The following is a 22,747-nucleotide window of genomic DNA, read 5'->3' as shown; positions in this document are numbered from 1 at the left end:
AGTAGAACAGAATAACCAGCTTGAGCTTGGCTGAGTTTCAGCTTTTGCTGGAGTACCGTCCACATTTTAGCTTAGACAGTCACAAGGCTTCTCTGGAGCACAGGTCTGATGAGGAGCAGCTGAGGGAGCTGTTTAGTCTCTTCTCCAGACTAAATCCCACAGAATAAACAAGGGTAACTGTACTGCTCTCTACAACTACCTGAAAGCAGGTTATAGCGAGGTGGGGGTTGATCTTCTCTCAAGTAACAAGCAATAGAATAAGAGGAAATGACCTCAAGCTGCATCCAGAGAGGAGATGGTGGAGATGAGGAACAATTTCTTCCCCAAAGGGTGCTCAGGCACTGGAACAGGCTGCCCAGGGCAGGGCTGGAGTCACTGTCCCTGGAAGCGTTCACACACCATGTAGATGAGGCCCTCACTGACATGGGTTAGTGGTGGCCGTGGCAGTGCTGGGAAGCGGTTGGATTTGATGATCTTAAAGGTCTTTTCCCACCTAGTCGATTCTACGACATGAACACCCGAGGCCACGTCTCCGTGCCTCGGTGGGGTGACCCCAAAGCATGCCAGAGGCCGAACAGCCTCCAAGGGAGGAGGAGGAGTTTCGCAGGGTCTGGAAGGAGCAGCAGCCCAGTGCCTACTCGTATCTTACAGTGAGGAGAAGCCCGGGCAGACACCCGTGCTTCAGCAGGTACTGATTTCTGCTATTTGCTCAGCAACAAACGCTACCAATCCCCACCTCTCCCGCTAAGCCTCCTTCCCGCTTCTACGGGCACTCTCCTTCCACCGGAAGCCGCCGCCGCTGCTGCCCCCCCGCCCGGAACCTTTGAAGCCGGAACGCAGAGTCGCGGCGGGGTTGGGCTGGAACGCGATAGTGGGCGGACCACGGTGAAGATGGCGGCTGCCGCAGCGGCTCCACGTGGAGATGAGGCGGCTGAAGGCGAGCAGGCGGATAGCGGTAACTTAGCGGGAGGGCAGTTGGGTCCTTCTCTGCTCAGACGGGCTTCTGAGGCTTCCCGGTCCCTGTTGTGGGCTCGGCCCGGCTGCCACTCCACTCTGTCCCTTCCGAGCCCCCTGGTGGGCCAGAGCCCCTCCGGAGCCTTGGCATAGTGCTGGCGCGGGAAGCGGGAGCGAAGGCCCCGGCCTAGCAGCCTGCCGAAGCCCCTCCGCGGTGCGGTGGAGGCAGCGGGGTGCCCTGATGCTCTGCGGACAGGGCTCCGCGGTGCTGGTGGGGTGATATGCGGCCCTAGCCTTGCCGTGCCCTGAGTGTTTCGGAGTTTCTTTCCGCTACTTTAGTCTTGGGAGTACCAACAGCGACTCATTCATTCTCTGTGCCCACCAGAATAGCTTTTTCTGCTGTGTTTGTCTTGAGTAGCACCCCTTTTCTTTTGAGGGGAGGCAGCATGACACGGTTGGGTAGAGCTGGGCGATCTCCTTGGTGCGAGGAGCTCTGTGTGTATGCCTGACTCCTGTACGAGGCGGGGATCTGCTCTCTGCTCTAGGGGAAAGCTTTGGAATACACCTACTACAGTAATCCGCCGGGAGAGCACGAACACTTTCATGCTCTAGCCTGTATCACATGGTTCTCCACTCATTCTTTCCTTTCCATGTGTTGTGGGGATATACCTAGCTAGTTGTGATTGCTTCTTAATTATGTAATGTAACTGTAGCTTTTTCCTTCCTTTATTCTGGGAGGAACCAAGCCAGTGTGGTGGTTCTGTTTGGTTTGAGGGTCAAAACTGAACCCAAGAGGAAGCTTTCCATGGAAACTTCTTTCACAGCTCATTTCTGAATTATTGCTGGTTTTAACTGGTGTGTCTACACCGTAGTCATTGAGCAAGGTTGGAAAAATAAAGTATGGGGATGTATGTATATTCCATCCCCGTTAGGATTTACTATAGTAATCTATGCTGGGCTTTAATCTTTGCAATTGAAAGAGTGCCAGGTCTTCTTTCTGATAGATGTAATTTAGTATTAAGTTATTTCGAAATACCTCTGCTTTATCTCATGATGTCGTATTAAAGAGTAAGTTGTGGTAGGTTGTTGAAGCCTTGTTCATCTTTCTGTAATTGTTGAAAACAAAATGTTGGTATTATCCTGTTATTTTATTAACAGAAAGTGTTGGGTAAAGGAGACTTAACACATGCTTTCGCAGTTTTCGTTTTTATAACTCTGATGGATCTTTATGGCTGACTGCGGAAGTTGATCCTAAAAAGTGTGTGGAATTCTGGTTTAGGCTTTTGGTAGCTGTTAGCTACTGTATGTATAAAAAGTCATAAGTAAGGGTTAATTCCTTGTTTAAAATGGAGATAGCAGTATTCTAGCATGGACAAGGTCTAGGGGTGAAAACTACATAAATTATTTCACATGTAGAAAATGGAATGTGGTGATGCACCTACTTTATGTGCAGTGGTTTGGTAAACGTATAATCTTGTTAATTTCCATTTTTGATAACTAAATGCTTTCCAAAGCTCTAAATGTGCCTGGTCATTAGAGGCCTTGTTTTAAATTGGTTTATGCCACTGTTTTGATGCTACTTTGGGGAGTTTTGCTGGTTTGAAAAGGCACATGGAGAAAGCAGAGTAATGAGTTAGTCTGGCAACAGTGTATTGTTTGTTTGTTAAGTAATTAAGTAGGCAGCTGGTTAATAGGGAATATCACTAATAGCTGTCTCTCTCCTGTCTTGCTGTTGTTTGATTCCAAATTTCAGTATTTTACCTTCTTGTTTTGTTTTGAGGGGGGCATAGGGTAAAGAAACTTAAATTTGGGGGTGTTGTATTTGTATGTTGAGAACCTGAGCAGTTACTTAGACCAGAAAAGCTCAGTGCCTCTGGGTTTTTTTGAACTACCTGATAACTGTCTTGATTCTGTATTTCACAAAGCAGTCTCCCCTTTGTGTTCATTAGACTTAGGTAATAAGGGGGGTTTTGCTGGCATTATTTTCTGTGAGCAGATTTTGCTTTCATGCAAGAAATGTCCCCGTCCCCCCCACTTCATGTTCATCCATGTGGCTGTTTGCATTTAAGCACTAGATGTCACTGTTGGAGTTTGTGTGTACATGTGCATATGTGTGTGTATGTATTTATACATTACAATTGTTGAACCAGAAAATACATTTTTTCCCTGAAATTACCACTCCTATAGATCAAGTTATTCATTAATCTAATAACAAATATCCAAAGCTGCCTTTTCTCATTTACCCAACCTCTTAAATCACTTCAAATCATCAGTGAGATGAGCAAGCACTTGTACTGGATGCTTTCTAATAAATTCATTATGGTGGTGTATGCCTGCCTGAGGAATTCAGTTAATTCAATGACAGCAAGCAGTACATGGCCCTGAACTCGAATAACATTTACATGTGGAACAAATTATGCTAGTCATGCATCCTTACTAGAAACAGAACTCCTGATACATTTTTTTTTCTGTTCCCTTTTTTACCCCTAGATTCTGAGTTAAGCTCAGGGCTTCCAGAGGACAGCTACTCATCAGGAGGTGAAGCCCTGGATGGTGATGATGAAGATGAAACAGCAGTCCTTGGCAATGAGGTTGAAGATGCAACAAGCTCCAAAGCTGGTCCAAGTGCAGGCTGGGCAGATGCCATGGCAAAAGTGCTCAACAAAAAGATTCCACAAAATAAGTCCATCATCTTGGCCAAGAATAAAAATCTGGAGAAAGAGAAAGCAAAGGAAAAACAAGAAAGACTGGAGAAGAGGATGAAGGTGAGGAAGAGAGGCAGTGTTTCATTGTGCAGTCTCAGTTGGATGGAGATACATGCAAGATCCCTTCAGTGGGGATCTGGGAGAATGATCTGAGACTGTCTCAGTTTTGGAATCTCTCCTCCACAGTGAACTCGAGTAGCTTCAAATTGTTTTTTTGCTTTCCAGACAGTCATGCTGTAGGGCTTTTTCCCTTACTGCTTTTTCTGGGCCATCAGGCAGGATGATCTTTGGCAGCAGGACTGTTCCAGGCTGTCAACTTCAGGTGTGTTTCTTGTTGAGAGGGTGAAACCAGCTGCTTTAAGCTTAGGTTTCTAATTGCCGTTGTTCATTTGGGCTATAATTCACTTTGTCGGCATTCCAAGTTGAAATAATTCACTTTTGCTGAAAGTGAGAGGGAGAAAGAGAGGCAAGCTGCTTTCATTTAAAGTCTGCTGTTGTTTCCGAAATCAAACAACTGTAGGTTGAGATTGCATTAATCACTGATGTGGTTGTGAATCCTTGTTTGCTCCCTTCAATGATTTCCCTGCTAGAGTTTTCTGTTATAGTGTCTGTGCCCTAAATTGCTTCTGGTTCTCCTATGATGAAAACAAAACTGTGTTGGCAATTAAGTAATTTGTTTGTGTGTCTTTAGTGGAACTTTTAATTTCAAAGCTGTGATTGATTTACCTTCAGGCTAAAAATATGTTAATAGTTCTGATGTCTCATCTTACCAGTTGTGTTTCAATGAGATAACCAGGTTATCCATCTGACAGTTTAGGACATGCTGTGGCCATGCCATGGCCTGCCTTTTAAATACAGGGTGTTTCAGTTCAGCATCTGTTCAGTTACAGTTGTCCTAAATACCTGTTCTCACTCACGAAGTATGTGAGATAACTGCAAAGCAGAGGTGGGTTGCAGGTCTCTAAATTGACTTGTTTACCCTTAGAAAAACTTGATAATAGTCTGCCTTCCATTAATTTCTTGCTGATGGAAGCTAGAATAGGGCAGTTCTTTTGATCAAAGGCCAAAACATGGTCATAAACTCACAAATTCTAGTAGTCTGCCTGGAATTATGAAAACAAGGGCTCTGAAACTGCATGAAAGACTTCTTGCATAAAACAGACTTAGTGCAACATCACCAGGCCTGGAATAGTGTTAAACTGTTAAAAGATGGGAAAAACAAAATTCACTGCCTTACTCCTGAGGCAGATTCTAGGGAAATACAATGTGCTCCTGTTGTAGCAAAAGTAAAGCTGGTGGTATTGTGGCTTCTGGAAGTGGGAAAGCTTGGGGATCAGTTTGGTTTTGAAACAGAGACCTCAAAAAAAAAAACCAAACAACCCACAGCAAAAATCAGTGTTGTACACAGTTGCTGTTCTCTAATGGGCACTTGGTGCTCTTCCTCGTGTTCTGCTTATTGTAGTCTTTGCCATGTGTCACTGTTGGTCACAAAGCTGAACTATGATTAATTCAACAGGAAAAGTCGAATTTCCAAGGCTCAAAATGCAACGCACCTGTCTTGATAGACCCAGAATTTTATTATGTATAGCTGTCTCTGTGATCAGCTTGTGAAGTTTTGTAGTTGAAAGTTACCTCTGAATAATTTCCTTGTCTGTAGCAGTCAGTGTGAAAGCGTTTGAGGTTATTTTAGGCTCTTTTTGCTTGTCTTGAGCTAGAGGCATCACTTTGGTGTGAGTCTTTCCTAGTTTTTGTTACAAAAAGCAAGTGACTGTGAGATTTGACTGTGGCCCCTGGTGTGTCAATACAAGAGACTTGCCTGAGTCCTGTTGTCCAGCCCCATATTGGAGTTCCCCTTACTCTGAAACCCAACTGAGCTTTGTTGGTTTATCTTTTATTTCTTTTCCTCCTGCTACATACTCTATCAAAATATGCTGCATTCTCAAATGTCCATGTTGTTTCACGTCGCAATATTTATAACACAGCTCGATAAAAAGCGGGAGTGGGAAATGATGTGCCGAGTGAAGCCAGATGTTGTCAAAGACCGAGACAGAGAAAGAAATTTTCAGAGAATTGCTACAAGGTAAGTTGTTTTGAATGCTTTCCTTGTATATATAACAAAAAGAGGAGGAAAAGGGAAAGAAAAGGCCTGTGCAGGTAATCTGTTTCCAATCAGATTGAACTCTTAAGAAGTGCCTACTAAGAGCCAAGTGGTTTATATACAGGTCTGCATTGTACAATATCAAGTTCAACAAAAGATTTCAGAAGCTTTATGAAAGAGTAAAAATTTAGATGGGAATGTAATGTTTGCTTAACGGAAGTGCTTTGCTGCATCCCCTCATTTTGTTAATTTAATGCTTTCAAAATGCAGAACAGTTGCTTCTACTACTCTGTTTTTTCCTTCTCCACAGAGGATTCAGCTGATCCATGTCTCAAGTTCAGTTGCTTGTTCTGCATTGTGGTAGTTTGGGGTCACAAAACTAGTTGAATACCTTGATGTACTGTCTGTATCTGTCTCCTTACTCATTTAGCCGCCTTGTCCCTCCCTCTGCTGCAGCTGCTCTTATGATCTTGCCTGAAGAACTTAATAGCTGAATTAGGACAAGTAACATGCGTCTGGGGATGAAAATGCTCTTGAAATTATCTCGATGCTGTGTTACTGTGCTTACTTCAGGGTCTGAATAGTTACTTGTGGATTTGTTTGTTACTGATTCCTGGCAATGAGTGATAAGGAAGAATGAAAATTGAAAGTCTCTTATGCTGTAGTAAATGTTACTACTTAATGGAGGTTCTGAGTAGCCATTTTGGGGAGCTAGAAGCTAGAAAGGGAACTTGAGTTAAAAACTGTTTTGTTTTGTTGTTGTTGTTTGGTTTTTTTTTTTCCCCATCCCAGAGGAGTTGTACAGTTATTTAATGCTGTCAGGACGCACCAAAAGAACGTTGATGAGAAGGTGAAGAAAGCTGGGAGATCTGAGAGGCAGCGTGCTAAACTGCTGTCATCTGTTTCAAAGAAAGATTTCATTGATGTCTTACGAAATGCAGAGGGTGCTAAAGGAAGCAAGAATCCTGCTGCAAAGACTGCAAAAAGTAAACAGGTAGGCTTTGGCTGGGAGAAAAAACGCACACAAGATCCCTTCTCAGCTTAACTACTGCCCATTAATGTACCTGCTCTTCAGAGCAGCTGTGTTCCAAGTGCCTGGGTTTTATTGCAACTAACTAGGAAGGGAGCAAGTAGCTCTTAGCGTGTTTTCCCTGTCTTTTGAGTATCAAGGCATGGGAAGCTCTTCTGATAAGACTTCAAGTCTTGTGTACAAATAACTTGGTTTAGCTGTGTGTTTAAAAAAAAAATGTGAAAAATTGGATTTTATCATGGATTTTGCACCAACCATAGACCAAATGCTAGATTTTAGTGTATTGTGACATTTGGAATATGGCCAGTGGTAGTTAGCTCTTTTAAACAGTTACAGGCACGGGGACTTTTCATCTTACATGGTGTGTTAGCCTGTACTATTTGTATGTACTGATGATTTGGGGCATTTCAGGCTCACTTTTCTGGATGATTATGGTATCTGGAACTGAAGGGCTTTGCCATACAGGTGAATACAAAATAGAAAGAAACTGAGGTATATTAAGCATTATATGCAGGCTTTTATTTCCCTAATTCTGTGTGTGTGTTAGGCTGATGTGGCTTTATTGCTGTTACAATGTTTTGGAAAGAAGTATTTTAACACCTTCCACTTTATCCAAACGTGTTCAGAAGAGACACAGGATAGTTGGACTTACCCAGGTCTTTATCAGTTCTTTCAACTCACCAAGTAGCTTTAGGGTTGAAAACAAGTTGCTCTGACATACGCTTTCTTGTATTTCAGAAGCTGCATGGTTTTGAAGCGTATTTGTGTTCAGGTTTGAACTTTGTGCTCGGTAGTGGGTGGAATACTTCTCTTGGCCCAGACTCACAGCAGTTAACTAAGTGCTTTTCTGTGCCAGGAAGAAATACTTTAATCAGTTGGGAGACAACAGTTTGTCATATGTTTTTTGTTTGTGTGCACTTGGGAAGCATGCTGAAACACTGCCTGGCATGAAGAGCTCATACAATTTTCATGCAAGTGTAATATTAAAGTATTTTTTTAAAATTCTTCAGATAATGAGAACAATTTAGCTTGGTGCTGACACTTTATTTCTGTCTAAATAATTCCAGCTTGCTTGTTTGGGGTGGGGAGCATGCATGTGTGTAGTTTGGAGTTGGGGTTTGGTTGGGGTTTTTTCCTCCCCTGGAATAGCAGAGCAACATCGGAGTGATAGCAGTGCCAAGTACTATTGTAGTAAGCACTGAATCAATAGCTAAGCAAAAACTAGGACCTTTTTTCCCTCTGTCTCAGATTGTAGCAGAGCAGTTTTCTAATTACTGGGTCAGAAAACATAGATAGCAAATGTTTCTGTACATTTAAAAGCAGCTTATTTTGGCAGCATCATTAACAGCATATTTCCATAAAAGTGCTCTGGAGTTGTTTTAAATGCTGGCTAGTTACTGTTGGTTTTGAGTATTGATACAGGTGCTGCTACAAAAACTTGGGATTTTGGAGTTTTTCATCAATGTCAGGCTATTCTTGCAAGTTTGGGGAGGGGGCTGGGGGTTTTGGTTTGGATATTTTTTTAATAACCTTGTCTGGTTTTATAGACCACCTCACTTCCTCTCTCCCTTGTTGCATTCACTTCAGTAACTATTCAGTACTGAACCAAACTCTTTAATGACTCATTTTCAAGCTGTTCTTGGTCTGCCGTACTTCCTTTTGCCAACATATCTTACCCACTTAGCAGGCTCCCATCCTTGTAGTTGTTGATACTTGAGGTTGAGGCCAAAATCTATCTTCAGTCTCCTCCTCAGAATTACACTGAATGGTACTGCTGGTCTCCACTGTCATATCTCTGCTGCTTGGCCTTTGTGGGTTTTCAGAGGGTAATAAGTAGGGATGAGGCCTTTAGGTGGCGAATTCTTTGCAGCGGGAGTTTGATAGATTGTTTGTGCCATCTGAAAGCTTTTGTTTGGTTTGTTTGGGTGTTTTTTGTTTGGTTTTTTGTTTTAGCAGCCTGCTTTGTTTTTAGCAGTTGACAGTATGGCATGTACTTATTTTTTTTTTGTAAAAAAAGAGAGGGGAAATACATTTATTTATCTCAACAAAAACAATGGAGGAGATGCCAATCCCAAACTCCAGGCACTCTGCCATCAATTAAAATGCAGTTCAGAACAGTAAAAACACTACCCCACCCACATAAAACAAGCAGTCAGCAGGAAAAATAGCAGAATAAAGTTTTACCAGTGAAAGCAAACCTTTCTCAACTCCAGCCTTCTGAGATTATGAAAGGAGACCTGACTATATTTGTGAGAATGGGCAAATACTTTTTCTTACTCTACAATTCACTGCTGTATTTTTCAAAGTGTGGTGGCTTCTTCCAGATGTTAAGGGTTGTTGAAGAAACCCCTTATAAAGCTCTGTTGTGGTTGACTGCTTAGGTATATGTATATGTGAGAATCATAGAATATTTAGGGTTGGAAAGGACCTTAACATCATCTCGTTCCAACTCCCTTGCCATGGGCTGGGACACCTAACACTAAACCATGTCACCCAAGGCTTTGTCCAGCCTGGCATTGAACACCATCAGGGATGGAACATTGACAGCTTCCTTGGGCAACCCATTCCAGTGCCTCACCACCCTCTCAGTAAAGAACTTCCTCCTTATATCCAATCTAAACTTCCCCTGTTTAAGTTTGAACCTGATACCCTTTGTCCTATCACTACAGTCCCTAATGAAGAGTCCCTCCCTAGCATCCTTATAGGCCCCCTTCAGATACTGGAAGGCTGCTATGAGGTGTCCACGCAGCCTTCTCTTCTCCAGGCTGAACAGCCCCAACTTTCTCAGACTATCTTCATACGGGAGGTGCTCCAGTCCCCTGATCAGCCTTGTGGCCCTCCTCTGGACTTGTTCCAACAGTTTCAAGTCCTTTTTATGTTGAGGACACCAGAACTGCACACAATATTCCAAGTGAGGTCTCACAAGAGCAGAGTAGAGGGGCAGGATCACCTCCTTCGACCTGCTGGTCATGCTCCTCTTGATGCAGCCCAGGATATGGCTGGCTTTCTGGGCTGTGAGCGCACATTGAAGCTGGCTAATGTTCATTTTCTCATCGACCAACACCCCCAAGTCCTTCTCTGCAGGGCTGCTCTGAATCTCTTCTCTGCCCAACCTGTAGCTGTGCCTGGGATTGCTCTGACTCAGGTGTAGGACCTTGCACTTGTCATGGTTAAACTTCATAAGGTTGACATCAGCCCACCTCACAAGCGTGTCGAGGTCCCTCTGGATGGCATCCCTTCCCTCCGGCGTACCAACCGAACCACACAGCTTGGTGTCATTGGCAAACTTGCTGGGGGCGCCCTGAATCCCACTGTCCATGTCACCGACAAAGATGTTGAACAAGACCTGGTCCCAACACAGATCCCTGAGGGACACCACTCGTTACTTGTCTCCAGCTGGACATCGAGCCAGTGATTAAAACTCTGCATGCAGCCATCCAGCCAGTTCTTTATCCACCGAGTGGTCCACCCGTCAAATTGATGTCTCTCCAATTTAGAGAAAAAGAAATCAAATGCTGTGTAAAGGCCCATCTGTAGCAGTGGGATTTCACAGCAGCAAAGCCACTTAAAGTTTGTTCTCCGTTTCCGTCATCTTCATGCACTGATGGGGAGGAGGACAGGCAACCTGTGCCTGTGAGCATGTTTATAGCGTTGTATACTTTTAGCCATTGGCCTAAGTATTACTTGTTGCACTCCCAGCCAGTGTAGCTATGAAAGAAGGACTGTAAGGCTGTGAACGTTTTCCTGTGCTATCATAGAATCATAGAATAGTTAGGGTTGGAAAGGACCTTGAGATCATCTAGTTCCAACCCCCTGCCATGGGCAGGGACACCCCACACTAAACCATGTCACCCAAGGCTTCATCCAACCTGGCCTTGAACACCGCCAAGGATGGAGCATTCACAACCTCCCTGGGCAACCCATTCCAGTGCCTCACCACCCTCTCAGTAAAGAATTTCTTCCTTATATCCAATCTAAACTTCCCCTGTTTAAGTTTGAACCCGTTACCCCTTGTCCTGTCACTACAGTCCCTGATGAATAGCCCCTCCCCAGCATCCTTGTAGGCCCCCTTCAGATACTGGAAGGCTGCTATGAGTTCTCCACGCAGCCTTCTGTCCTCCAGGCTGAACACTGTAGCCCTTTTTGGGGTTTTGTGTGCTCAGATGGGAGTGATTACTTTTGTGTGCTGGAGGCAGAAGCTTTGCTTTTGGTATCATTAGCTGTTTATCAAGGTATTTCTTAATCCTTGCTGAGCCAGCTGACTTATGTAATATTTTTCACTGCTTTTTTTTGGGGGGAAGCGTTTACTGGGAGGTAAGAGAGCTTTCAGTCTTGTTCTACACAATCCTTACAGACCAGATTTTCATTTCACTATGTGTTGGTTGTATCTTGCAGCTTCCCACCTGCAAGATACTATAAGAAACATTACTAAACTACAGATTTAAGAAAGGTGCATGTTGGAGATGCTGTCTTTCCAGCCCTAGAGCCCATCTTTACGTCTATAGAAGAAATACAAAAGTAGGTAGTCTCAGTAAAGGATTCCTTACAGGAATCCTTTGGTTTCGTTAGGTGCTTAAGAAATTCCTGGGTGTTTTTAGGGTTATGGTTTAGGGAACTATCCTTGCTTCCAAGCCTGAATGAAGTTTCTGATCTCTTAGAGCTGCGCAGACATGTTGACTGATACAGTGAATTACATGAGGTTTTGAAATCATCATTGTGAGGAAACAAATTCAGAGTTAATATTCCCAGAGCAGCATCAGCTCTTCTCTCTTGCTTCACGTCAGTTACAACAGGGTCATTCAAGTACCAGAAGCTCTCATCTTAATGTATTTCTTCTCATTAGTCATACTCTGCGTAAAGCATTACTGGGCAGTAAAACTTTTTCCATTGACACATAAATAGCTAGCATGAAAGATATTTTGTGACAAGCATAACCTGCACGCATCAACCTTTGAATTAGACCTTTGTAGCATGGTTTTCTGAATCACCTGTGTTTGCTTCAACCTGTAAGTTTCCTTACAGCAGATCTGTGGCAGAGCATTTCAGTGCAGGACTTCCTGGTATGCTTCAGTGACCATGATCCAAATTGTGCAAGGGAATTGTAATCATCAAGGTAAACCGTGCTGACTGTATGACTTGAGGGTACAATTTGCTTTCTGTGTTGTGTTGACATCTGGAAAAAATGGGTGTATTAGTCTCAAAATAGTAGCTATTCTAAAATAATTTATTGATGGGAAGGAAGATGAGTGGCAAAGAATACAAGTGCTATTTCATATCAGCTATTGCTCATATGGGACTTGAAATAAAATGCTTTTCCAGATATGTTCCTTCTGCCTGAAGTGTATTTTACAAATGCTTCTGGTGTTTTTGAAGTAATCTCTAATTACTTCAGTAAATTAATGATTCTTATTAGTGACTTGGTGACTCTAATCACTGTGAAAACAGTGATTAGAGTCAGGTTTGCTATAGATTTTTCGTTATAAGACTTTCAGTATTCATAAATATTTTAAACTGTAGTTTGAAGATTATTCAAGGCAGAAGGAGTACTACACTTCTGACTTTGACTGTTGTTCTTGCTGGGACACAAGAATTGGCACAGGGACTTAAATTTTTCATTTTAGAAGGGGATATGAATGTGTTTTCCAGCTTAAAATCAGACATGTTTAAAACCTGTGAGAGTGACTGCCTCCTTCTTGCAACTTTGTTAAGTACTGGCCAGTGCCATGTTGCTCTGCTTTTTTACACAATGTAGAAATGGGGGGGGGAATCTTGTTTTCATCTATATACCTGTTTGAAGGGACAGTAGTAAGGAAACATTTTTTCTGAGGTGGTAATGACATTGCAGAGTAACAAGTTTATTACTACAGCTGTTGTGTGCTGACTTTGTACAACTAATTGAAGGAGTAACCAGGCATGCATGTGTTCCAGCAGATTTGAGGGTGCAGCCAAGTGTTAATTTAGTTCAGCTGCAGCCAGGGTAGATGTGTTCTCTCAATTCTAATAAATGTCTTCCCATCACATGCACAGGAGCATCTACTCTACACTCATGAAACCCCACCTGGGTTCAGTTCTGGGGCCCCCAACAAAAGAGGGACATGGAGTGAGCGAGTCCACAGGAGGCCATGAAGATGCTCTGAGGGCTGGAGCACCTCTGCTTTGGAGACAGGCTGAGAGTTGGTCTTGTTCAGCCTGGACCTTATAACAGTCTTCCAATACCTGAAGGGGGCCTAAAAGACAGCTGGAGAGGGACTTTTTACAAGGGCTTGTAGTAATAGGACAAGGAAGAATGGCTTTAAATTGACTGATGGTAGATTTAGGCTAGACATTGGGAAGAAGTTCTTCTCTATGAGGGTCTTGAGTCACTGGTTGCCCGAAGAAGCTGTGGCTGCCCCATCCCTGGCAGTGTTCAAGGCCAGGCTGGATGGGGCTTGGAGCAGCCTGCTCTAGTGGAAGGTATCCCTGCCCATGGTAGGGGGTTGCAACTGGATGAGCTTTAAGGTCCCTTCCAACTCTAACCATTTTATGGTTCTGTGCATTTGGATTCCTTTATATATAGTGCATTTATATCTGTTTTTCTCAAATGTGTGTATAGTCTCTCAAAGGTCACCCCCTATATGTTTGGAGCTGATGCATTTTAATGTAGTTTTTTGGTTTTGTACCAAAAGGTTGCTGACTACCCAATTGTATGCTGTATTCAGATTTTTATCATTTATCTTTAGGGATAAATGCAGTGCCACCTGACACCAGTTTGCTATATCTTAAATTCCTTATGTTCTTTAAGGTAAAGTGTTATTGTGCAGTATTAGAAGTTGTTTGATGGTGACATTTTTGTTGGAAGATGTATTGACTTACCTAGTATATGTCATCATCAGGGTTAGGTTTCTAGGATGTACAAGCTCAGTTCCCTATCTTTTGCCATAGCTGGTAACACACATCTGTGTTAACATGGGAGTGTAAATCTTTGTCAATATTTAAATGTGTATTTGATTTATAGATGTGAAGTATTTGACACTGTGAGTTCAGCTCCAGATAAGAGGACTAAGGGCTGTGTGACAGCTGTATTTCACTAGGTTCTCCTTTTTCCCTGTGTTTTTAGCTTCAGGTTTCTCTTTCTGCTGTCTTTTTCAGATACATGATCAGAAGTCAGAAAGGGAAAAAGATTGTGACTTTGCACTCTGTTCCCATCAACCTCTTTTTTTTAATCCTCTTTATGTTTTATGTTCCTGCCATGTTCTCTTCCCCTACACCTGAGGGTCAAGCATGCAGCCCCATGTCCTGTTGCCTGAAGTGAGAGCAGCCCTGACAACTGCTCGCACAGAAACACCAGGTCCCCATTTGTCATCATGAGTCACATATGGTCCAGTTTAATGCTGTCTTCTAAGGTGCAGATAGTGCATGATCAGTGAGGACAGGTACCTCAAGAGAAATTGGATAATAAATACCTATTGTATTTCTTGAGGTGATGACCTGAGGTCACCTCTGTGGGCACCTACTCATCTATTCATCTTGGTAGACTTGAAGAGTGGTGAGTCAGACTGCTTCCAGCTTCCAGTGGGTAGAAGGTTGTCAAATTCAGGTTTGGTTTCTGGTTTTTTTTCTTTCCTATGTGAAAATCTGACCAGTTTTTAATGAATGTTTCTGAAATTTACTGAAAGCATTAGAAAATACACTTCTTTTTTTTCCTTTTAATCCTACTTGTTATTACAGATGATACTAAAGCTGTCTTCTTGGAAAGATCTGATCTCTTTTGGGTTTTTTGCTGAGCCCTGGATGGTGTTCTGCATGTGGTCTGTGCCATTTCTTCTCCACCTGCAGGCATTGGTAAAACCCATACAGAAATGCTGAAGTAAATGGAAGCATTAGAAATGAAGGGAAGGGGTAGCCAGATGGTTAAAGATAAGGGATTGGGATCATGAGCAGATGACATATTTGCTCTTCAGGTTTAAACTGCTTTTTGAAAGCGGACTGGGAATGTTGAGGGGTATGGTCTGTTGCATAATGAGTTTGCCACTCACCCACAACAGTGTGAGGGAAATTACAGGAATATAAAATTAAACAGCCTTGGATTTGGAAACATTTAGGGTATGTTGCAAAAGTCACTTAAGTAAAAGGAGAAGCAATGAGTGTAGGGAGGTTTAGCCAGACAAGCTGCTTAGTAGTCATAAAAACTTCAGTATTTCATATTTAGTAATAAAATTACAGAAAAGCTAGTTCTTTTGTATATTTTTTTCCCCATTTTCTCCCCCTCCTGCCTCATAGTTTTTTGGATCCCTTTATTTGTTTTGGGACTCGAATGTAAGTGGAAATCCTGAGTCAGGAAGAGGAGGTTTTTTATTAGCCCCGCTTCTTCCTCATCAGCCACTCTGAGAGATGATTTCTTAAGTGCTGGAATTGAAGGACTTGGTCATTACTGTAGCATTCGTTGTTAGAGACAACCTTCTGGGACTCATTCTGTTATGCCTCTTGTTGAATCGTAATGAAAACCAGCGGGTATTTCAGCATCGTTTGTACGGAATAATCTTGAGTCACATTCAGATTATTCTAAAATCTGCAAGAGGCTAATTTATTCTAAAAAAGGATCAAAATATACTCCTAACAGCTGTGAGCCTGCATGTTTCCTTACTGTGCATGTTTCCTTCTGTACTGTGCTAGCAGGCAAGCTGTTACGGAATCCTGCAGAAGGCTGAGATAGTGCATAAGTGCTTTGCATAAATGGGTGGCATCTAAGAAAGATCTGTTGTGACTCAAAAATGTTTGTCTAAAGTAAACTGTTGAAAGACATAAATACTTTTGAGGTATGGCACATTAAAGGTCTTGACCAGATGCTTTTTACTAGGTCTTGCTGTATCTGCATATTTTCCAGGTTCAATGTGGTGGTTTGGGAACTGTGCAACTTAAAAAAATGATGTTGTGGATCTGCATAATATTTAAGCTGATCTTTAAATTCCATCATGTCTTCATTACTGCAGGATGGTAGAATTGCCTATGCAGCCGAAGGTTTTCCGAGATGTCTGCTATCAGAGCTGGAGCACAGCACAGGCTGAGGAGTTCCAGAGTGCCCTGTGTGCAAGAGGGTCCTGTATTATGCTTGGATTCTTAAGATATTTTTGTTTTTTTCTGACAGAAATACTGATCTTTGAAGTTTCTGATGTGAACTAAGGCTGAAGAAATGTGTTCTCGCATAAGCCCTTTCTGTGATTCGCCTTTGCAACTGAGCATTTAGTAACATTAGAAAATAAAATTAGAAATTCTGTAATTCAGTTCTGACCCCTCTAAGGTTGGGGCATGTTTAAGCATCTCCATGCCAACCCAAAACATTCCTTCCCATTCACACATCCTCAATTGTAGTAAATCCTAGAGGATGATGTGAGGATGGGGAGATTCCTCATGCAGGTCATTAAGCTCTGGGTGGTCTTCTGGCTATGCTCAAAAGGAAAATCTGTATTTGTTGTGCTTGTAGTAATAATTCCAGTGTGTTATTTGCAGAGAACTTTGAACAGGAACAACAGGTTTCAAAACACACTGTAAAAACGTGTCATTCTTATTTACTAGAAATGCCAGGGCAGATTCTGGTGGGCACAAGAGTGAGTGTAAATCTCACACTGTGAGATTTATTCACACTCCCTCTTGTGCCCACTAGAATCTGTGTGACATGTGTAAGTTAATCTCGTGTGTCACCATTGACATCCACATTGTAGAGTCAGTTCAGATATGCCAAGACAATTTAGTTCAGTCACTCTGATCTCTCATTTGGAGAGAGGATGCAAATGGGTATTGAATAACTCCCACCCTAAGGAATAATGATTGTGCAGATTTATGCTGCAGCAGAATAGACTGCTGTTGTGTAGTTTGAATGTTCTGCAAGCTCAAAAAAGCTTCCCAAAGTGGGTTGCTGTGAGACTTCATCTCACAAGTTCAAAATAGTAGCAGTACAGAATATATTCTTGTTTTCCAGTTCTGTGGGATCAGGTGTACATAGGAACCTTTCTTATAGTTAAGATCTTACCATAATTCAAATTAGATAAACTTGTAAACAGCACTGATGATTAAATCCAAGTATTTTTCTGGTAAAAATTATTTGTTTTCTGCTTATATTGCTGCTTTAGTTGTTTCAGCTGCAGTTTTATTTCTTCCCAGCCTAGGAGAATCTTACTTTCTTAGCCTGTGAGCTTGGGTATCTCTGCAAACAAATTTAGGGGAAATGATTGTGCTGATGTTCTTTGCTTTTAATTTCCTTTCCCTTCTACCAAGCGTGTTTTAATTTTCTATTTTATTACATTGAAATTTAACACACCTCAGTGTATGTCTGTGCTAAGGACTTTTGAGCTAGGTATAAACCAACTTGCATGGGGATGAGAAACAGAATAGCAGCAGTCACTGGGACCAAGATGCAGGCTGGCTGGGAAGGTAATTGTCAATTGTATGTGAGACTGAATTTTGGCAGTTACGCTTTTTAACTTCGTCGTGACAAAAGCCTCCCTGTATTTCAAGATCTCAGATGTTTGTATTGAGCAAAACAGAGGAACTTGGGGAGGCAGTTCAAATTAATTAGACATGTTAGAATTGTTTTTTCAGGGCTTAAAGTTGTTGCTTGACAGATATTTATGTTAGAAATTCCTTCCCTGACAGGTACAAATAAACGTTTATTGTATGAGGGATGCCCTTGCAACCTCAGGGACATGAGAGATGTAAAGAGAGATGGCCCTGCAAGCTCTGGCATTTCATCTTGTACTTGGAGCAAAGTCATGGAGAGTCCAGTGTGTCGATTGTAATTCCTAGGTCTGAAAGGTGTCCATTTGTTAATACCCTGCAATTACTGTCATCTGAACACAGGCTGTAGTAAAATCTCTGCAGTGATATGTATATGTGCCGCTTTGTGCATGCAAAAAACTGGTATGCTCAAGTGACATGAGCTGGTGGGAATCAGAGTGAAATGCTGTCTTTGATCTGTGCAGTCTGATTTCAAGATCCAGCTTTTCATGCCATTACTTACCAAGAAGCATTATGGGACTTGGGTTTGCTTGTGTGTAGGGTTCTGAAAAGCTCTGGCTTTTAGGACGTTGCTGCACCAGTAAAGCAACAGATGAAAATGACAATGTGACTTAGACTGAACTTAATTCCCTTAAGGTTTCAAAGAAAGCAGGCTTTGAGCTAAGGCATTGTTGCAGACTGAAGGAGCTATGTGCAGTTGCAAGTATTACACTCCTGCTCCTGACAACTTCAGAAGGGGTAAAAAGGATCTGTGTCCCACCCGAGTGGCAGTGCAGTCTGCCACAACTCTGGTGTTGAGTTTGGCAGGTCTCAGTTGAAGATAGATACTGTAATGTCATTTACCAAGAGTGGATTATGTAGCTCCACAAAGAAAGAAACTGAAACGGGGAGATTTCTAACATCATCTTGATCATATAGCTGCTGATGATGCCATGGAGCTTTCATAGACCAGTTCCTCCAAAATCATCCAGGAGGCAATTTTATCACAGATCCTGCAAGGGATGGCTGTTTGTTCTAAGTGACAGACCTAAGCTTTGGTTTTTGGTGAGTGGTGATTTTATTAGGACCTGGCTACAAATTTCCATTCATCTTCTCCTGGTGCAGATTTTAAAGGGTATGTCTTCAAAAATAATCAGTTTGGGAAGTATGTCCCTGCTACTTGTGTCAGACTTGAGCTAATGCTGTGATAGCTTAGGTGGCATACCAAGGAGGTGAGATGGTGTTTGTTTTATTTAGGTAATCTCTTTTCAACTGGACTATTGGTCTTTCCCAGTATCTGCACTAGAGTAACCATGCTGTGCATTTTGTTCTATCTTAGTTCATGATAACAAGTGCGTTGTCATGTACCAGTAACTCCTGAGATACTTTACTAGCTGCTGTCTCTAAGACCTTTTGAAATAGCTTGCCACATCTTCAGGCAATTAAAAATACATTCAAATGTATGTATATATGTATAATAAAGGAAGGGGGGGGGAAGCAACACCAGAAATTTTCACTCTCTGCCTTACTGAAGGACCCACTTTATGTAGCATTGGACGCTAATGTTTATATAGCCTGCTTTGTTTTCATTTGGGGATGTTCAAAGGGGACTTCAGTGCTGTAGTGAAATGTGGGAGATGTGGACAAGCAGCTGACTAGAAGTTCAAAAGTGGTTGAAAAGTTGTAGAATGGAAGCTGGTTTATTTTCCACATGCCAAGAATCAGTTTTGTTTTATTTAGATGAAACCATATTATGGCACTGAAACCCCAAGTGTATCAACATTCTTACACAGAGCAAGTTGGGAAGCGATGTGACAGTTGAGCTAATTGTTGGTTATCGGGATAGTCTTGCTGTGGATTTTTTTAAGACTCCAGGAATGTTTTGTGCTACAATAGGTTTGGTTTTGGATTTGGTTTGGTTTTGGTTTGGTTTGGTTTTTTTTATTATTATTATTCTGAGGGGAAAATAGAGCAGTAAATGAGTTAGGAATGAAGATATTAAACATGGGGTTTTCTTCACTTGGAGGGCTTGCTTAAAATTCATTAAATATTTGCTTCAAGCATTTAATCCTCATCTTTGAGGCATGGACATGCTACCTCTCCTTGGGGCTTGTTGTAAAACTCTATTTAAACCTTTGTAGTACCTTATATAGTGGGTAATGCAATGAAGGATCAGCATCCCTCTTTTGTCCCGTTGTTCACTTGGTATAGCCAGAAAGAAAGCTAAATAGTAGCTTGTGATGAATTTGAGCATTGGGCTATTCAAGCCCTCAGCTTTCACTGTCATTGCCGGCAATAATGTATTGGTTTGTGCTATTTAGAAACAAAACCCAAAACCCCCAACTCCCTGTTCTGCACATCTGGGGGGAAAAAAAGGATTTTCTGTTGGTTTTAATTGTTGAAAATAAATAGGAAAAATGCATTGTGTAAGGGAGGTGAGGTTTGTTTCTATTCAGGTATTTCAAATTTAACTCCGTGGCATGTTTGAACAGTGATTTATAAAAGGTCTGGGATAAATGAAGCTCTCTGCTTGGTGACTTTTGTAAAGCTTTCAGCCTTTCCCTACTCCGCAGGTGTAAACAGAAACAGACTGAAAGACAGTTAAGAAGGTGTCAGGGGGAAGCTACTGTCTGATTGCATCCCACAGCAGAGTACCTGTGTTACAGTAATACAGATTATTCTCATGTTAACACCTTCAGGTCTGTGTACGAGACCTACCTTATCTGTAACTCTTTAACTCCAGGCAATTGATTACCCTGTCTGTGATGTTTTCAGGATTTACTGGGTATTTGAAGTGAATTGCTGCAAGAATAGAAGGTGGTTAGAAGGCCCTGCCTGAGGAAAAGGGGGGGTTGTTGTGATGGGTGAGTTACTCTTAGGAGTAGGCCTTAGTGAGAACAGCTGTGAAGACAAAAAATCCATCTTGGGGCTGGGTCCTCTTGGGACTGGGTCCTGAGAGATTCCTTTTGGGAAGGGAAGTGTTAAGACTTGTTACCCCATTTTTGTGACAGTACTCTTTCAAAAGAGCTGCTGAAATCACATTTAGCATTTCTGCTTTGATTATCTGTTAAAAATACCTTGTTTGGCAGACTTTCTGTACTCAACTTCTGTTGGTGTGATATGATGTGTTAGATTTACAGTGATGGACCTGCATTCTCTATTCTTCAATTCTCCTGCTGCTAAATTCTGGATGCTGCTGTCTACCAGAGGTCGCATGACATCTGCCTATCTATGTTATGGTTCTGTATATCACGTATTCCCAGATGCATGGCAGAGAAGAGGCATGAACAAATGTCTGCAGCAATCACATTCACTATGGGTTTTGCATCTAGTCACGAAATCTGTGTCTGCAGAGGATGCTACAAGAGAGAACCTCCATACCTTGTACAGTATCAGGAGATGGTAGTTAAATGAGTCAGTCGAGGTCCGTCCTGTTGAGCAAGGGAGTGGGAAAAGCATACCCGAGATACCTGTATTAACGTTGTTTTAAAGAGTCTGCAAAAATAAGTTGTTGTTTTCTGTGCCCCTGATTCCACTTTAGTAGGACAATTCTTTGCTTGCCTGCTGGACACTGAGCCATGTTGTTCCTCAGAATAATTTTGCTACTAAATCTTAAACCACTGAAATCATTCAGTTCATTGAACAGGCCTTAGTGTTTTCCTTCAGTAAGAATGCAGTAGCTTCAAGCTGTTCTTTAAAACTGTTGCCACAGGATGGGGCTGTTGCACTGCCCAAATACAATCTGTCACTTCGAAGAACTGCAACCAAGCGCTGTTTTCAGTGCTAACCTAAAACTACACTCCTGTAGCTTTCATTTATTATTCGCCAGTCTACGTAGTGTGGCTTCAGTTTATCTGCTTTCAGGAGGTAGGAAATTTGGAGTAAGGTGTTGTTGGCTTGCTAAATGTAGACCAAGTGTGCTCTAAAGAAGGCATGTTTATACCATATGACAAGCCCAGGTAGTGAGGTAGTAGTCCACATAAAGGGGATTTGGTCTATGTATCGCAGAATATGTTAAATATTAAATTGGGGGGGGGTGTTAGCCCTTTATTAAATCCATATTTGTGTTTTAAAAATGTGCCAAGAAGTGTTCTAATGAAGCAGCACCTGGGGGTTAATAAATGATATCATGGATCCATTCTGATTGCCAAGAAAGATTTTAATAAAGGAAGCCATGCCCAGGGTTGACCGTTTCATCCATGAGGAATAATTGTTTTGTTCCCGTATTTCTTTTATTGGTTGGTTAAAACAAGTTTGCTTTTTAGCATCAAGTCACTTATGATTGACCTGCATATTTCTGTGTACCATTTGCATAAAGAGCTAACTGATTCAAACTGTGTGAGAGGTGTTACTCTGATTGCATGAAGAGCTCCTATCTTTTACTGCCTTTCACATTGATCTCATCTTTCTCTGTTTTTCTTCCCTCAAACATTCAGGGTGAAGTGAAGTCTGAAGAGGGGCCAGAATGGAATATACTGCGTGATGACTTCATGATGGGAGCATCTATGAAAGACTGGGACAAGGAAAGTGATGGAGAGGGCAGTATTGACGAAGGAGGTGGTCTGAAACAAGATGACAGTGACTGAATGAAACTGAAAACTATTCAAGATAATGTTTTATCGTCTTTATTTTCTTTGGATAAAAAGTCAGCATTCTGTGAATGTACAACATTTGGAGAATATCTTTTTAAAGGAAAAAAAGGAAAAGACTTGCACAACTTTGGAGTGTTTTCTCCTTCATGTCAAACTTTTATTTAATACAGCTTCATTTGCTATACTGAAATCCTGAAATATTTTCCAAAACATGTATAATTTTCAACATATTTCCAAAACGTTTTGTACAGTCAAAATAGTGGCACCTGCCCAATGAAAGACTGATTTTGCCAAGGTCATTAAAAGTTTATACATTAGTCATGGCAAGTGTTGTATTAGTGTGCCTGCATTTCCAAATCAGCATTGCACTTTGAAAGTTGTTAGCAATTCGCAATAGAAATGGCTTACAATAAACAGAAATGCCGTCACCTTGTAAAGTTATCAGACTCCTATAGAGTCTTTACTACTTTGGCCAGAAAAGGTTTTGTAGATAATAAAGAAAAGTAACCATTAATGTGATAGTTCTGGTCTTGGAGCATGAGGTTGATTGGAGACAATTCTGGAAACATAACTGTAAAAGGAGAGACTTGACCCTACTGATTGGCTTTTATATTTTGTTATATATATGGAAGTATGAGTTTTTCCATTGCAAGTCTGAAGTTGTACAAGCTAAGAGACTGATAAGAGACGAAAGGACAATCATTGCTATTATTTTTGTTGGAAGAGAGAGGGCTTTTCTAGCAATACTGCATAAAATTGTGTTCAGTGTTTCCTCATTTGCAGTTCTGGTGTTCTGGCCTTTTTCAGCACGAAGCTGGACCTCCAGGATACATCCTGTGGGTTTAGGCAGCTGTAACACTAATTCCTGAGGTCTGTAAAGGGTCAAACAAAAGCCCTT

General features: G+C 41.7%; 1 protein-coding gene across 1 annotated transcript; it reads left to right on the top strand.

The window, feature by feature from the left end:
- Positions 1 to 891: 891 nt before the first annotated feature.
- On the top strand, positions 892 to 21,931 carry RRP15 (ribosomal RNA processing 15 homolog; the record flags this gene model as incomplete). The annotated part of the gene is made up of 5 exons (XM_080615364.1): positions 892 to 955; positions 3,445 to 3,719; positions 5,642 to 5,739; positions 6,550 to 6,751; positions 21,694 to 21,931. 5 exons carry the CDS (start codon positions 892 to 894, stop codon positions 21,841 to 21,843), a joined length of 789 nt encoding a protein of 262 aa, XP_080471490.1. The 3' UTR covers positions 21,844 to 21,931.
- Between the last annotated feature and the right edge of the window lie 816 nt (positions 21,932 to 22,747).

The sequence above is a fragment of the Psittacula echo genome, assembly GCF_963264785.1.
Source record: "Psittacula echo genome assembly, chromosome: 4".
Lineage (NCBI taxonomy): Eukaryota > Metazoa > Chordata > Aves > Psittaciformes > Psittacidae > Psittacula > Psittacula echo.
The sequence above is the reverse complement of the archived record's forward strand: the minus strand, read 5'-3'. Positions and strand labels throughout refer to the sequence as shown.